Here is a 16,886-nt window from a genome sequence, read left to right on the forward strand (position 1 = left end):
TGACATTGAAGGGCATGTTGGCTGGCTGTACATAGGTGGCGATACATGCCACCGGACACTGCCATGAGCTGCTTCTGATGATGAGCTCCCCCTGCTTCTTTCAGCAACTCTTCTCCTCCTACTTCTCTCTGACTCCCCCTCTGAACTGTCCCCCTGGTCATCATGTCTATTAGGATCCCACGTGACATCCATGCTAGTATCATCATCATCGTCATAATCATAATCATCCTCCACTTGTATCAGACACCTCATAAATTGCACGAACAGCAGGTACTTCATCATCCTCCTCACACCTTACGTCCATAGTGACGCCTAACTCAGACATATGAGGAGGTGTAACTTGCTTAGCGCCTTCATCTTGTTGTAACAATAATGGCTGTGAATCAGTTAATTCCTCAACAAATAACTCTTGCGAAGTGTCAAATGTAGCGGATGTGGTGCTTGTAGTAGCGCTGGTGGCTGTGGAAGATGAGGTGTTCTGTGTTAAATAGTCAACTACGTCCTGACAATCTTGGGATGGATCCTTGTGGTCCCGCTCACCTTTCACATTTCCATTCAATTATATATTTGATGCTTGCTGTCACAGGATCTTCTCTGTCAGTCAAATCACACATGAAATTAATTGATGTAGTTATTATGGCTAGCAATGTCAGCAGTTATAGGTGGCACTAGTCATCGTTGATCCCTAGTATCTGCCCAAAGTCATAGTTGGTTAGTCCCCACAATTTTTGAACACTGTCATTATGAATAATATTATAATCTTTTTCATTATGCTGTAAGTAAGAAGATTGTTAATTAATTAATGTATAATACAGTGGTCATTAATACTGAAATATTTATTTTACAGCAATTTACCAGAGGCCACTACGACCTCTCCACCACTTCAGCCAAACGAGTCGTGTTGAGGAGGGTGCAGGGGATACTGAGGACCGAGTATCATCGGGTCCTCACCACCAAGCAGGTCCAGATGCTCTGGAGTGACCTCAAGAGGAGGGACCATGACCTGCTGAGGGGTGGTGGCAGAAATGGGATGCAAGTCAGCAAACTATTAGTGTATGTACGTCTATCTTGGGTTTTATATGCTGTATGTATTTATCCTAAAAAAAATTCCATGGGCTGCATACTATAGAGTTGTGCAGTATGTACAGTTTATATCTGTAAGGTATTCACAGTGCAGCACTTTTCCCACATTTTGTTTTGTTAGGGGCTTGTTCCAAAATGGGTTAAAAAAATATTTTTTTGTGCTCCTGTGTGGGCATAGTGATGATATTTGTGCAATATGTGCTGATTATACTGCATTCATGCAAATAAAATTATTTTAAAAAAATGAGATTGGGAAAGCAAGAGCCCCCTCCTCCAAATCCCCATCGTCATGTCTGCTCAATACAGACAAATCCTCTGCCTGCTGCTGCTGTTGCTCCTGCCTTCCAAGGTCCCCCTGAATAACAGAAGCTGCACCCACCTCCTCTTCTTCTTCACCAATGTCAGGCACCTCCAGGATATCCTCCATCACATGGACATCCTCCTCCTGTGTCTGAGCCTGGCTGCCTTGGAGCGAACTTTGTTGCTGCAGCTCAAGTTTAACAACGGCTTCCTCCCCAGCAGTCATCAGGCTACTAAGTGTTTCTTCCAGCATGAACACAACAGGGAGCACATCACTGAGACTGACTTGCTCCCTGCTTACAAACCTAGTAGCCTGTTCAAATGGGGCCAACACATGGCAGACCTGTTGCATAAGCCGCCACTCTTCCTGTGAAATGTAGGGGACTGTTGCTGCTGATGACCCATGGATGTCCTGCTCCAGAAGGTACTCAGAGACTGTTTTTTTCTGCTCCACCATCCTCTCCAGCATGTAAAGGATGGAGTTACACCTCGTTGGAGTGTCTACTATGAGCCTGTGAGGGGGCAGGCCATGCTTTCGCTGATATCGACTGAACAATGAGGTGGCAGTTGAAGAGCGGCATATGTGGCTGGAAATCTTCCTTGCATGCTGCACCACGTCACTCATAACTAGGGAGGTGCGCAAAAACCGATGAACCACCAAGTTGAGGACATGGGCAAAACATGGCACATGAGGAATGTTGCCATCATTCAGAGCAGCCAGCAAATTTGCTGCATTGTCACAGGCAACATGGCCAACCTGTAGTCTTCGGGGGGTCAGCCACTTTTGTGCCTGTTCCTGGATAAGGGCCAAAACATTTGATGCCATGAGCCTCTGTTCCCCAATGCTCACCAGCTCGAGCAATGCTTGACAGCACTTGTGACACACGCCGGTGTAGCAACGGGACCGCTTATTAGGGGGCTCGGCAGTGGCAATAGAGTCACCAGCAGAGGGGAGAGCAGACCTGTTCCCCTTGACCCCACGGGGAGGCTCAACCAGCTCACTGGGAGCACCAGGACCGAAACCCTCCTGTTCACTATGTAGGGTGACCCAGTGAGCTGTAAATGAGACATATCGGCCCTGACCTTGCTTGCTGGTCCACCCATCCATTGTGCGATGTACCCTGTCGACTATGGAATAATCTAGCGACAGGGCAACATTATCAACTGTGCAGCGGTACAGGTTAGAGATTCCCCTCCGGGCAAAATAGTGACGGCTGGGTATTTGCCATTCAGGAATGGCAAACTCCAGGAGGTTGCGAATGGCTGAGCCCTTCTCCACAATGGAGTAGGGCAGCAGCTGCTGGACCATTGCCTCTGCCAATAGACCATTTAATCTCCGGATCCTGTGGCTACGGGGAGGCAGTGCTCTTGCAGACCTTATAGTCTCAGTTATCAATGGCTGGGTGCTGTGAGCTGGTGATGATGGAGTGGAGAAAGGTGAAATATGCCCTCTACTGCCAGAGTGTATTAAAGCCGGAGAGCAGGCAGGATGGGTGCCAATCTCAGAAACTGAAGCAGAATGGGCAGGTGGGGTGGCTGTGCTATAGTCCTCTGCATGGTGCTGCTTTGTGTAATGCCCCTTTGAGGTCCTTTAACACTGCCATATTCCTATTGGTGGTTACTTTTTAGGTGTGTGTGCAGAGCACCTGTCCCCCAACTTTTTTAGATTTTTTCCTTTTTTGCTCAGCCTGGTACCGCACAGCTTACACACAACTATTAAGGGATTACTGGTTGACTCAGTAAAGTACTTCCAAACTGGGGCCTTTCTCCAAGAAGTATTTGTGTCTGAGGATGCAGTTTTACCACCTCCAGTTTGGGACATAGGAGTTTCAGCTGGAGGCTCTGACTGTGGCTCATGCCTTCCATGGACTGCACTACCAGAGGAGCTCATGTTGCCACTAGGCCCCCTGATGTGCCGATGTCCATGCTGCCTCCTCTGCCGGCTTGCCTCTGACTCATCTGAGCTGGCATAATCATGCCCAGGCTTCTCATAGGTCTGATCCATGTCATCCTCATCATAATCATCACTGCGGCTGCCTCCCTCATAGCCCACCTCCTCAATGTTCTCACCCTGACCCTCCACCGCTTGGATGTCAAGTTTTGCCCCCCCCCAACAACATTATCATCATCCAAATGAAAACTCTGGGTATCATGCAACATATCGATGTCTGACAGCTGCAGAGCTTCATCAACAAGTTCTGAAATTGTGTCATCAAAGGAAATGACACATGGGTTAAGGGCAGCTTTTGGAGGAGGCATGGAAGTGCTGCTGGTGGTACTGCTGCTACTTTGTAACTCAGCATTTGGGGACTGACTAATAGCGCTGTCTCCTGCCACCCAGTCCACAATGGCTTAAGTTTGGCTCTGCGCAATCGCCCGTGGTTTCTGTGACGTAAAATATGATCGCATCAGGCTGTACCCCCTTTTGGGATCTGACGCACCACTGCCTGATGCTGAGTGTCCACTACCTGTGGCTGAGTGATTAGTACTTGCTGCTAATTGGCTTCTGCCTGCCGAAGGCTGTCCCTGGACTGCTGTGGACTGACCCCTGCCTGGTGCAGAGTTTCCCCTGCCAGCTGCTGCCTTTGCTGGTGGACCCTTGTCTGACAAGGGACCGAACAGGGTTTTTTTAACAGAGCCTGCACTGCCTCGACCACGGAGAGCTTCACCTCTGCCGGACATTGTTTATTTTTCTCAAATTTTTAATAGTACAGTGGAAGGGGAACAATGTCAAATCAATTTTGCAGAATAAAGTGAGATAAAAGAAAGAATGAATAAAGGAAAGGAATGAATACAATAATACAGTGAAATTAAAATCAAGAAAAAAAATGAAAAGGATGAGAGGACTATTTATGTTTCCACTCTCCACTACAGATCACAGCATGGAACTATCTAGCTTGCACACAGTCCTCCTATCTTCTGTAGCTGCCTATCACTAAATCACAGAAATCCTTACAGAAAGTAGTAGTACTAGTAGCTAGCTGGCTAACACAGAGATTAATAATAAGGAAAATAACAAAAGAATGCAAGGAATGTGGATGTGTATGTCACTGGCTGCAGCCTGTGTATGCTGTTTCTGCTCACAAGCACGGCACACAGCACAATAACCACCCAGAAAGTAAAACCAGAGCTTGGCTCAAAGCTTTTATACTGAGGGGTGGGCTAGATTTCTATTGGTTGCTAAGGGTGTAGCAGCAACCAAAAGTTTTACCTAATTGGCCAGTCAAATGGTCTGTTTGTGAAACTACGCATACGAAACTACGCATAAGCGTAAGCTACGCCTATTGCGGAAATTACGCCTGCCAACTCAACTACGTTCAAGAGCGTAATGTGCGAAGTACACGTAGTGTATGCCTAGCGACATGTGGCTACGCATTACTTCGCTTCCGAAACTACGCGTGCGAAGCTACGCATAATATGTACTAAGTACATGTAGCAAACGTAGGTACGTAGTTCGTCAGAATGACTATGCGTATTTTACTACGCATAGTTTTCAACCTTCGAAATACATCTACGATGCGTATGTGTCAACTACGATGCGTAGATTCGCATAGGCGTAGTTTCTGCTCAACCCTGGCAGCGACAAGATCACTGGACTTGGAAGGAGCAGCAGGATCACCAGACTCTGAAGCAGCAGCAGAATCACCAGACTTGGAAGCAGCAGCAGAATCACCAGACTTGGAAGCAGCAGCAGAATCACCAGACTTGGAAGCAGCAGCAGAATCACTGGACAACGAGGCAACCAGGACAGCAGTCTGATTAATCTCAGGTAATAGTTTGTGAGTCCGTGGACCAACAATGTTTTGGAAGAACAAGGTACCAGACAAAGTCTTAGAAGTGTTGGGCATCAGTTTTTATATTCAGAGTATCAGGAAGAGTCTGTGATAACTGGGTACCAGGAACCATTTTAGAGGACAATCCACCGGCAGTGTTGTGCACTTTGCCTCAGCAGAGAACTGGCCTGTAGCAGAGCTATGGAGGAAGTGAGTCTCAGAGGTTAGGGAATACAGGTCCTCAGTGGAAACCTGTGGAAACAGGGTATCGACATGATACTGTGGAACTTGAACTTAAGTACATAACTGCGGGAACTGGACAATAGAGGAGATCTGGGGTAACTGAATGTCAGACTTCTGTATGGATTGAACCTCAGCAAATGTTTGAGCTCTAGCAGGAGTGGGAAGGCAAAGAACATCAGCAGAGAGAGGAGCAAGCTGGACCTTTGGCTGAGCACCTGGCTGAACCACTGACTGCTCAGCTGGCAGGACCTTTGGCAGAGCTAACCACTGAACCTCAGATCGAGCACTTGGCAGGTCAGCTGATCGAGCACTCGGCTGGACCTTCGGCTGAGCTGCAAAATATGGTTTGGCTGGAACGGCAGACTGAACCCCTATCGGAGCAGCTGGCAAAAAATTTGTGGAAGAGTCTGGAGGACTCACTGCCAAACCAACTGGTGGAGGTTTCGCCGAGCTGTCTGATTGGGCCACTGCCAAACCGACCAGCAAGGATACTGCCAAGCCTACCGACAGAGATACTGCCAAATCATCTGTCAAATGATTCATAGGGCTGACGGACATCCGTACTGCTGAGTTGACTGACACAGGCATGTTGGAGCTGACTGGCATGAGCATGGCAGAGGTAACTGGCATAGACAGGGCAGAGGTAACTGGCATGGGCAGGACAGAGGTAACTGGCACTGCTGGGGTGACAGGCACTGCTGAGGGGACAGATACTGCTGAGGAGACAGGCACTGCTGAGGGGACAGGCACTGCTGGAACATGGGGGGCGAGGCCATATCACGCGCTCTCAAGCAAAGCATCAGCAGCCAGCCCAGCCAAGACCACCAACACAGGCTGACAAAAGCCCAAATAAAAGGGACTATAGAAAGCTGCAAGGAACGATACATAGAGGAATGGAGAAGTGACATAAAGAATTCCCAGAAACTCACTGTCTACCAATCACTACAGGGGGAGTACACAATGGCTCTATATCTGGAGAGGCTACACCATCACAAAGACAGACAGACCCTGAGTCTGTACCGTCTAAGTGCCTACAGCCTGGAGATAGAGAAAGGGAGGCACAGACAGACATGGAAGCCCTGGGAGGAAAGACTGTGCAGACAATGTGACCAGGAGGTCTTAGAGGATGAGGCCCACTTCCTGCTACACTGCAGCAAATACGCACCTGTGAGGACCGCCCACTTCCAGAGACTTTCCGCCCACATCCAGGATTTTACCTTCACAGATGAGGAGAGGAAATTCTACATCCTACTGGGGGAGGAGGAAACAACCGTGCAAATAGCTGCCCGATATGTCACAGCCTGCTACCAACTGAGAGGAACATGATACCACATGGACTGTACACCCCCAATACCCCCCATGGACTGTATATCCCAGCCCCCTATAATGTCCCTTACATCCCCCACACCCTAAGGACTACATACCCCAACCCCCTATACCCTTCCCTTACTCCCACACCCGCCCACCATGTTAATGCTTTGTTTTGCTTTGGAAATGCTAAATGTATTTGGTCCTGCCAATAAAGCTCTTTTGGATTGGATTGGATTGGATTGGATGTCTCTGCACAGACACAGTTGGTGGATCTGCAGATACCGGCAACATAGCTGCTGGAGTCTTTGTGGAGGTGACTGGAAGGATGGAGGCTGTAGGGAAATAATTGCATTTAGTCTTTTTCTTCTGAACTAGCTTCGGAGCAGGAGAGAATTTGTAGGAGTCTGTGTTTTTAGTAGATAGACACTGGAATGACCAGGATATGGGTCTGACGGCTGTCTGCAAAGGAACAGATATCTTATGGATCACAGGTTTAGGCAAAACAAAGTCTCTGGGGCTGGTTTTAATTGCAGATGGTAGTGGGTTTTGAACCTGGTAGGAAGGAGACAGTATTCTTTGCCAAGCGATTACCAAGGCCAAAGCCGATTCATTCTTACAGGTTTTGTGATCTATCATACCCTGAACTGCACGCATGCATGCCAACACAAAATGTTCATCCTTCTATGAGTAATATTCAAAAAGGCCTTCTTTATCTTTTTTTTTAAATAACCAACTAAATAATCAATTTGATCAGAAAACAGTACAGGAATTAGTCTAGACTGATTTTTGCAAGACAGAAAAACAGATTCACTACTGTGACTAGCAAGGTTAACATTGGTTACTGAGTGCTGTATTTGCTGACTATCAGAGAGATCAACAGAAAGAAAATCTGCATGCAGAATCTTTTCCCATGCATCAAACAAAGGTCTCACAAAGTCATACCTGTAAAAACCCATATCAACCAGGTTAGATTCAATGCATTCAGATAGAAATGCATCACTACTATAAGTGTAGTATTCATTAAATGACTCCCAATCAGACTCCAGTTCATAAATTGAGGCCTCAATTTCCCATTTTTCAAATGGAGGATCCCACTCACTTTTAGCAGGGGCTGGAAACTTATCCTGAGCATATTTAACAGAGTGAACAGTTTGCGAAGGGAAACAGTAGTAAAAAATGACTTAATTGGCTTGGTCTTGTCAATTTTTGCTGGGGAATTTTTGCAGGAATTGGTAACTGGCAGAGACTTAGTTACACTGGCTTGATAAAGTTGATATGTGGTAGGAGATTTCATCAATTGGAGAGTCTGCAAAATCTCCAGTAAATTTTGTACTTCAGGGTCTGAGAAGTCTCACTGCTGTACGGAAGACTTAATTTGCATAATACTTTGTATTACTTCTTTATGGGAATAGTCTGACAGTTCTGCAAAACAAAATTCCTTATCCTCCTGAGCTAACAAGGAGTAGTAATCAATAGACTCATAATTCCATTTAACTCCCATGTTGAAGCAATGAACTTTCAGTATTTCCCAGTGACTGTGTTGGCTAGTTCATTATGTAATAAATGCATCTTGTGCATTGCACATGAAACAACATGGGCAATGCACAAGACGCAATAATGCAGGAAATGTCACTAATGAGGAAAAACTGAGAGATCAAGCCAGGAATAAATTAATAAGGTAATTTATTAACAAATGCAAGGAACATACATTAGTTGCATGCATAAACCTCATGCACTTCAACAAACATGCAAGAATATACAAGAAGTAATAGGAGACAATCTCCGTATGAGCAAGTGCATTCAATATGCATACACAAGCAATCTGGAATATGCAATATAATCTCCTTGCATGCAAAAGTATAAAAGAGCATACATCTGCATCAAATATTACAATATAATCTCGCTGTAGGTAAATGCAAACTAAGCAATGCAGGACAGTCTCCCAGCAGGCAAGTGTATTCAAGGAGCATACACATGCAATCTGGGATATATACAATCAGCCTACTCTGCATAAGGTTTCCATGCAGAGTAACCCAGTGTATATACAAAATGTGTGCACACAAACCCCGGAACCTAAATGATATTTACAATAACAATATACAGAAATATATACAATATACAGAATATGCAGTACTTAAAGTGAACCTCCAGACTAAAAATCTACTCAGTAGCACTGAAAAGGCTTTGTGTTTCTTTAACAGTTTCACACCATCAGAACTTTGTTTTTCTTACCCAAGCCTCATTTTTAGCTGCACAGAAGAAAACTGCCCTGGTATTTTTCCCCTGATGCTGTGCAAAGCATGATGGGATTTGTGATATTGTTGTTCTCGTTCTGCTGTTTTGGTGCAATTTATTTTTATTTTGAATTTGAGATTTGAAGCCTAGCACATGCATTAGGCACAGTTCCCACTACCCTGTGTCCTGATCACCCTGACACAGGGCAGTGGGAACTGTGTCTAATGCTCCCTGTCACCTCCTTTCAACCAAAAAGATGTCTGCACCCATGAAATCACAAACATTTGCCTGTTCTTTTAAATCAGTGTGGTTAAGAGATTATATTACCTATCTATTTCAATTAACATAACTAATGTAACTTAATGACAGTATGTTTGTTTAGGCTGAAGTTCCCCTTTAAGGAAACAAGCAAACGGATAGTCATAGAAGCAGAATATAAACCAGGAGATTATACAGTACAAGGTAATCGCTTAAGCAGAGAATCGTCACAAGGCAAGCACAGGTCAAAACACGGGTAAGGCAACAAGGAACTAGATTTTCGGACTAGATACAAAGGCCGCTAAACTCAGGCTAAGAGGGCTAGGACACAGGGATGCAGGAACACAGACACAATGAACTAGCACCAATGTATAGTTTGTGCTACTGCTGGAAGGTCAGGTGACACATCTCCTCCCAGCAATAGTCTGTAACACACACAGTTCTGAGAGCAGAGCCCTCTGCTGGTGGGCAGGTAGAAGTTTTTGAAGTGATATCTTCAGAGGAATACAATGACATCTGCTGGTGGAAAGGAGGCAGTTCATGCAAGCAGTCCATAAAGTGGATCGTGACACTGGGGAGCTACTTAAAGGACTTACGAGGCGAAACGCCGAAAAAAAGTTAATTACTTGCCTCACCTGTTAAGGCACGGAGGACGCCGTCCGCGCCCTTCATGCCGATCCGCCGGGTCCCCCCGCTCATTAGCCCCCCGGGCCGGCTGCCGACCCCACGGCCCGGGTCGGGCTCTCTTGCCTCTCCCAAGATGGCCGCATCCATTGCCCGCGGCTGCGCAGTCCGCATCGCCGCGAGTGCGGCTGCGCAGCTCTAGGGCCAACCCCCCCCCGATCCACGCTACGTAGCGTGGATCGGGGGGGTTGGCCCTAGAGCTGCGCAGTCGCACTCGCGGCTATGCGGACTGCGCAGCCGCGGGCAAAGGCTGCGGCCATCTTGGGAGAGGCGAGAGTGCCCGACCCGGGCCGTGGGGTCGGCAGCCGGCCCGGGGGGCTAATGAGCGGGGGGACCCGGCGGATCGGCACGGAGGGCGCGGACGGCGTCCTCCGTGCCTTAACAGATGAGGCAAGTGATTAACTTTTTTTCGGCGTTTCGCCTCGTAAGTCCTTTAAAATAAGCTGTTCAAGTCAAATGCAGATAAAGGTTTTGTCCAAGAGAATTTTACTTTAACCAAATGCAGGAAGTGTCCAATCTGAAAGTATTGCCAGTTAGAGAGCTGTATATCCTCTCTCAGCCTATTTATGCTAGCCAGTGATTTGACAGCACCTGCCGAAATGAAATCATTAACCCTGGGGCAGCTACCGACAGCGGCCAATTCTGTAGGAAAGTAATGTCGGACACAGGAGGGAAATCAGGTTTATCGCATAGCGGGGTAAGTTTACCCAGAAAAGTCAAGCCCATTGCTGGAAGAAAATGCCTCATACATTTATTTGTGGCTGTAAGTAATTGATTACAACATCCATTAATTATCTTACGTGTACAGTTAGACCAACCTAGAGTGGGAGCCACCTGTACTACAGTTTATTGTTCTATTCTAAACCATTGTTTCAGTGTGGTTGCATTACACCACTCCACTACTCAATATAGTTGCAATGCTAGATAGATGGTACTTATGTAAATCTGGTAGTCCCATGCCTCATAAATCTTTAGGAATCTAGATATTTGCCTATGTTTTTGCTTATAGCAAAATACCTTTCCTAGGGGTTCTAATAATTATATTGCAAAGCCTTGACACTAGTCTTGAAGTGCCATTGTTATTACCTTTGTAGACTGGATATGCTCAGGCAGCGAATCAATAAACAAGTCTCCAATAGTTTCCCAAGTTGTTGTCACACTTTCCACTTGTTGTAGTGCATCTGTAGCTTCTTTAATTGAAACATCTAAATCCTGAAGTTGTTCCAGTGTTCTTTCCAGATGGCGGTGCTGGTCTAAACCTCGTGCAGTTAGCCTGTCCCAGAGTTCAGTTGCTACATTTGCTTGCTTCCACAGTAATCGACTAAGACTTTGAGAACGACTCTTGGGAGAGGCATCTAAAGAAAAAGTGATCAAACAACAAAATAATACAGAAATGATTAAAAAGGACAATATTGTAGCACCGTGCTTTAACCACTTTACATCTAGATCTTGTTTCCCCTTTATGTTGTATTTTTTTCCCAATAATAATTTTATTTTCTGTGCATTTCAATGGGTAAAAAAATAAAAAAATACATTATTTCTCAGTTTTTTTAACCAATATATGATGAAAAATGCTACTCTAGATAAAAAACAAACATTTTATTTTGCTATGTCCCCCGTTTATTATCACAGAACATAAATTATTCTCATAGTGCAATTTATGGTGATGATATTTGATTTTGAAATAAAGGTGTTTTTTTGTTACAGTGTGTACTTTTCATTTTGAACTGAGAATAGGATAAAAGTATTTTTAATGAAACTACTAGGGGAAAAGGGTTAATGGGAAAGGTACATTTTATTATGTAGATGATGGGGTCTGAAAGGTGAGAGGCTGTATTTAGGGTTTATGCTGCCCATGGCATTTCAGTCCTATGGTACCCATAGGACTGAAATAGCAGGAGGGGGATTAAGCAAGGGGCCAGAGCACCTTTCAGTCTAGTTAGATGTTCGCCCATGTGGCCATTATGTGTAATATATAGGGATAGCATAACTATGTTCATCTGCAAACTTTGCACTCTGCACTTGCACTTGAAAAGAGGCAAAACCCCCAAAAAACTTGAAACAACTTGCATGAGCACACATTTAAAAAGCCAACACCCAGTAAACTGGCACAAACACCTTGCACAGAGCTCTGTTAGTTGAACTCTGCCCAGGAATCATGCTGCAACTGATGTATCTTTCTCCACCACCTTCCCTCCTGCCACTTAAAGTTTCCTTGCTAATGCCAGCAATTTGAGTGAGTGACACAGCCAGTCATTACAGTTTTCAGGATCCACCATCGGTGAGAAAGAGCTCCAATCTTCCAACCCCTAGATGCTGAAGTGCAAGAGGAAATATGGCTCAAATTACACCAAAGCAAAGCTCGTTAATGAACAGCTACTGGCATTTGAGCTCCTTCCTTACATGCCAAACCACCAACCACATCTACACACTGCACATCCTCATGTCCTGTCACACTACACATCCTGCACCCATGTCCACAGCTCACATGGCAAAATACATGCTTGGTTTGTGGACTTTAAAAAAGCATTTGACTCAGTGTGGCACCCAGGCTTTTTCCTAAAACCTAGAGAGCAGGATAGGAGGAAGAATCTATGATGTCATCAAGAGTTAATATATTGGGAACTAATGCAGTTCGAAAGTGGATGGTAAGAGAAGCGTGTTCTTCAAGCAGGGTTGAGGAGTCAGGCAGGGCTGCAGTCTGAGCCCAATGCTCTTTAAAGCGGACCCAAACCAAACTTTTTTTAATTCAAAATATTTAGTTGCACCACTCTGACACATACAAAGATAAATAAACACTCCTTCAAGGCTATGAGCATTTCAGTGCACTCTTTTAACCCTTCTCTTTTCATAACTAGGGTTATACAGGTGGCAGCCATTAGCAATTCCTCCTTTGCCAGACACCACCTACTCCACCAGTTTGCCAAATTCTGTCCTGGCAATATGAAAGGAAGTGAGGGGTTCCTCCAATAAATGTAACATATTTTATAGTTGTCATCATGCAGCTGAATAAATGCTGCTATTTATTATTATAATTTAGAAAATAGATTTTATTTCTGAAATCTTATATTTTTAATTTGGGTCCACTTTAACATTTACATTAAAGTGAACCCCCAGACTAAAAATCTACTCAGCAGTGCTGAAAAGGTTTCATGTTTCTTTAACTGTTTCACAGCATCAGAACTTTGTTTTTCTTACCCAAGCCTCATTTTTAGCTGCACAAAAGCTAAGCTCCTCCCCATCAAATAAATCTGCCTGGGCATTTTCCCCCTAAAGCTGTGCAAAGCATGAAGGGATTTCTGATGTTGTTCTTCTTCTGCTGTTTTGGCTCAAAATTTGTTTTTTTACATTTTGAATTTGAGATTTAAAGCCTAGTGCGCGCAGCTGTGAGGATTGATCAGGACACAGGACAGTTGGAACTGTGTCTAATGCTCCCTGTCACCTCCTTTCAACCAAAAAGATGGCTGCCCCAATGAAATCACAAATATTTGCCTGTTCTTTTAAAACAGGGTGGGTAAGAGATTATATTACCTATTTTAATTAACATAACTACAGTAATGTAACTTAATGACAGTATGTTTGTTTAGGCTGAAGTTGCTCTTTTACCAACTGACTGTAGCCCTGGAATCCTCCCCAGCACCAGGCCTCACTCTACTTGACCGCAAGGTGAAGTTCCTGCTGTATGCAGATGACCTTCTGCTGCTCTCCCCAACAGAGAGGCTTTTAAAAATTGTCATTAAGCTGGAGTGAGGCTTTTCTAATTCAGAACCCATGAGCTTTAACGCAATAGTTATTATATTAATGTAATTTTTATATTTACTGCCATACGAATAGAGAATATATATTTGTATAGATAGACATAGCTGTGAAAGCATTGTAAGTGCAAGGTGGCAGAGCTTTTTTGTAATTATGAAATATTGTACCTCCATTCATGCAAAAGTACATACATATTGACAGACTTGTTGATACAACATTCAGTACTGTTGTATAAATGTATACTGTTCCTGTTTTTAGCCATTTTCTAGTTTAATTTTTAGCTCGCTTTCATATCTTTCCTTTGTTTTTAGTTGCACCTTTTGTATTTGCCTGAGGAAGCGAGCTGCTGACCCGCAAAACACACTGCAGCAATTTCTTGGTACCATTGAACAGATTTGATTCTAATCTGTTGAATATTCTGTGGGAAGGTAAGTCCCTACTTAACCCCCCCCCCCCCCCACACACACACACACACACACACACCTCTTTTTAAACTGCTTTTACACATTTTATACCATACTGACATCTCTATTTCTACAAATCTTGCAAAGTACTGCCCACTCAGCAATGCAAGGTCACCCAGTGAGCGGTGAAGTACACTCCAACTACAGCATCCAACTACATGCCTGGTTCTGTAGCTGTCTATTAGGGATGCTCATTCGGATTCCGCGGAAATGCAATTTCCGAAATTCCGATCGGAAATTGCATTTCCGCATCGGAATGCGGAAATCGGAAAGGCAAGTGCCGTAGGCGGATTTCCGCTGGAAATCGTGGAAAGTTCAGCCTGGAAATTGCGGAAATTCCACCCGAATTTAACATCAATTTTCTCAAAAACTATAAGGTCTTTTTGAAAACTTTTTTTTGCATCTTGTTCACAAGATTCAGTTTAATAAACCCTGAAAATTTGGTGTTTCTAGGACTTAAGGGGGCTTTGCTATTAACCGCTAAAGTCAGCGGATTTTTACTGTAATGTAAAATGCAGAAAATCTGCATCTGCCTATTTTCTGCATTTTTCATTACAGTAAAAATCTGCCGACTTTAGCAGTTAATAGCAAAGCCCTCGTAAGTCCTAGAAACACCAAATTTTCAGGGTTTATTAAACAGAGTCTTCTGAACAAGATGCAAAAAAAGTTTTCAAAAAGACCTTATAGTTTTTGAGAAAATCGATGTTAAAGTCGGGCTGAATTTCCAGAGGAAATTCCGCCTTGGAATGCGGAAATTGGTAGCGGAAAGCGGAATCGGTAATCGGTACATGACGGAATGCGGATTTACCGCGGAATCGGAAATTGGCATTCCAACCACCCCTACTGTCTATGGTGACATGGATTTGGCTAGGCATCAAGAATCCCATTGCCTAGGAGAGGTTCTCTATCACATGGTTGTGTAGACTGGGCACAGCTGAGCAGGTAAATTAATGCTTGCTTGGTATGTTCCACCACCACTTGGAACAGACCATGAGATCACAGAAGAGAACCAAATCCACAATGCTGAATGGCAGTAGCTGCAAAGCAAGCAGTTTTGATAAATGGAAATTGAGGTCTTTAACCTTTGGGTTGGTTGGTGTCATACTGTTTCCTTTCGTACATCCATGACAGAGTGAATTGAAAGGACTGGGAGAAAAGGGAGCTGAAGGGGTCATTGAAGTACCCAACTTGCATTGTCAAATGTTGTCTGATGCCATCAAACCCGCCACCTGGTACTTACTTGCCTCTGGAAGTGAGGCTCGCACCGACCTCCTGAGTTGCAGTGGCAATGGGAGCTGTTAAAGAAGTCAAAGGAGGTGGAGAGGGTGGGAGAAGAGTCAATGACACGGTTGCACCTCCTTTAAGAGAGTGCAAATACTGGTCCCATTTTGGTTTGTGGTTTTTGTGCATGTGGGAAAGCATGGATGTTGTACCCAAATGTGACCCTGTCTGTCCTCTGTGGATTGGCCTTCATCACAGGATGCAAAGTGCTACACACTCTTCGTTGGCTTTCACCGTGTAAAAGGCCCACATTGGAGAGCACCATTCTGCTTCTCTTTTTCCTTGCTTACATCATCTGCTGGGTGCTCTGCATCTCCTCCAGCTCCACCTCCCTGATGGTCACATCCTCTCTCTTCTATGGGACTCACATGAGTCAGATTTCCATCCCCTTTCATCTTCACCCTGGTGCTGCCTTTTCTCTAAGTCTGTTTTCGAAATTGCTGCTTGGCCCTCCACACACCGTTGGATCCATGGTGACATCCTGGTCATCATCATCCACAATTTTCTGTAGGCCAACCTATGCAACTATAGCCACTAAACCATAACCCTCTGCTGCTTCAACAGCACCCAGTAGGTCCTCCTGATCACACGGGGTGTAAAACTCTTTCTCTTGCTCTGTACATTGCACTGACAGATCTTCAGATGCTTCGTCATACAGCGTGGGAGAGTCATCGGGACGTACAGGCACGTTTGCAAATCTAACTTTTGGCTGGGGGGAGGAGGTTTGCTTCCATCATGGCTGTGATGCTGCCTGCTGTTGCAGAAGGAGAACCTGGTGCACTTGTGCCCCCAGAAACCCAGTACACAAGCCTCTCCACTAGATATGGACAATGAGATGCAAATAACTTCGCCTAAAAATCAAATTTCATGTAAATTATATGCAGCTTGAAACTGGACCAATTAAAAAAATGTCCTGACAATGTTTATTGGTCAATTTTCAAGCTGCATATAATTTATATGAAATTTGATTAGGCAAACTTATTTGCATCTCATTGACCATCTTTACTCTTCTCATGACAACAAAGTATGGTTTGATTCCATCCTCCAATTACATGTAGCAATGTACTAGTACTCCGCACACACCTCAGATCTATTTGAGAATTTGTGCTGCAGTCGCTAACCATTTGCTGCTGCCACTGTCCTATAGTGGAGAACTCCTAGGGACTATGCCTCTTGCCAAATGCGGCCCTTCACCCAACACCATGCCTGTACCAGTCCATCTCTCATTTTTACTTTGTGAAGCAAGTCTGTGCATCAACCAGAAAAATGTCAAATGTGCAATTGTCTGTAACATTGCAAATAATGAACACAGTTACATTTCTTGTGATTCTCTGCACCTCAATTAGTGTGCAATTGAAAATGTGCAATTGTAATAAAAGCAGACCCCGGGTGTGGCGAGGCACGTGTGTTATTGAGAATCATTGGTGAGAGGATGCTGTTTGTTGGAGGCTGAGCGTGCAGCAGCAGTTCATCCAGAGCGAGGACACCAACATCGGGC

At 44.6% G+C, this 16,886-nt stretch overlaps 1 protein-coding gene across 3 annotated transcripts in view; it reads right to left on the minus strand.

The window, feature by feature from the left end:
- DRP2 (dystrophin related protein 2) overlaps window positions 1–16,886 on the minus strand; it is a 697,048-nt gene that overhangs the window by 541,412 nt on the left and 138,750 nt on the right. For all 3 annotated transcript variants that reach the window (XM_068248074.1, XM_068248073.1, XM_068248072.1), the window contains exon 5: window positions 10,974–11,242. In XM_068248074.1, coding sequence (XP_068104175.1) covers window positions 10,974–11,242 — 269 coding nt within the window. The remainder of the gene's footprint in view (window positions 1–10,973; window positions 11,243–16,886) is intronic.

Source organism: Hyperolius riggenbachi, chromosome 8 (genome assembly GCF_040937935.1).
Source record: "Hyperolius riggenbachi isolate aHypRig1 chromosome 8, aHypRig1.pri, whole genome shotgun sequence".
NCBI lineage: Eukaryota > Metazoa > Chordata > Amphibia > Anura > Hyperoliidae > Hyperolius > Hyperolius riggenbachi.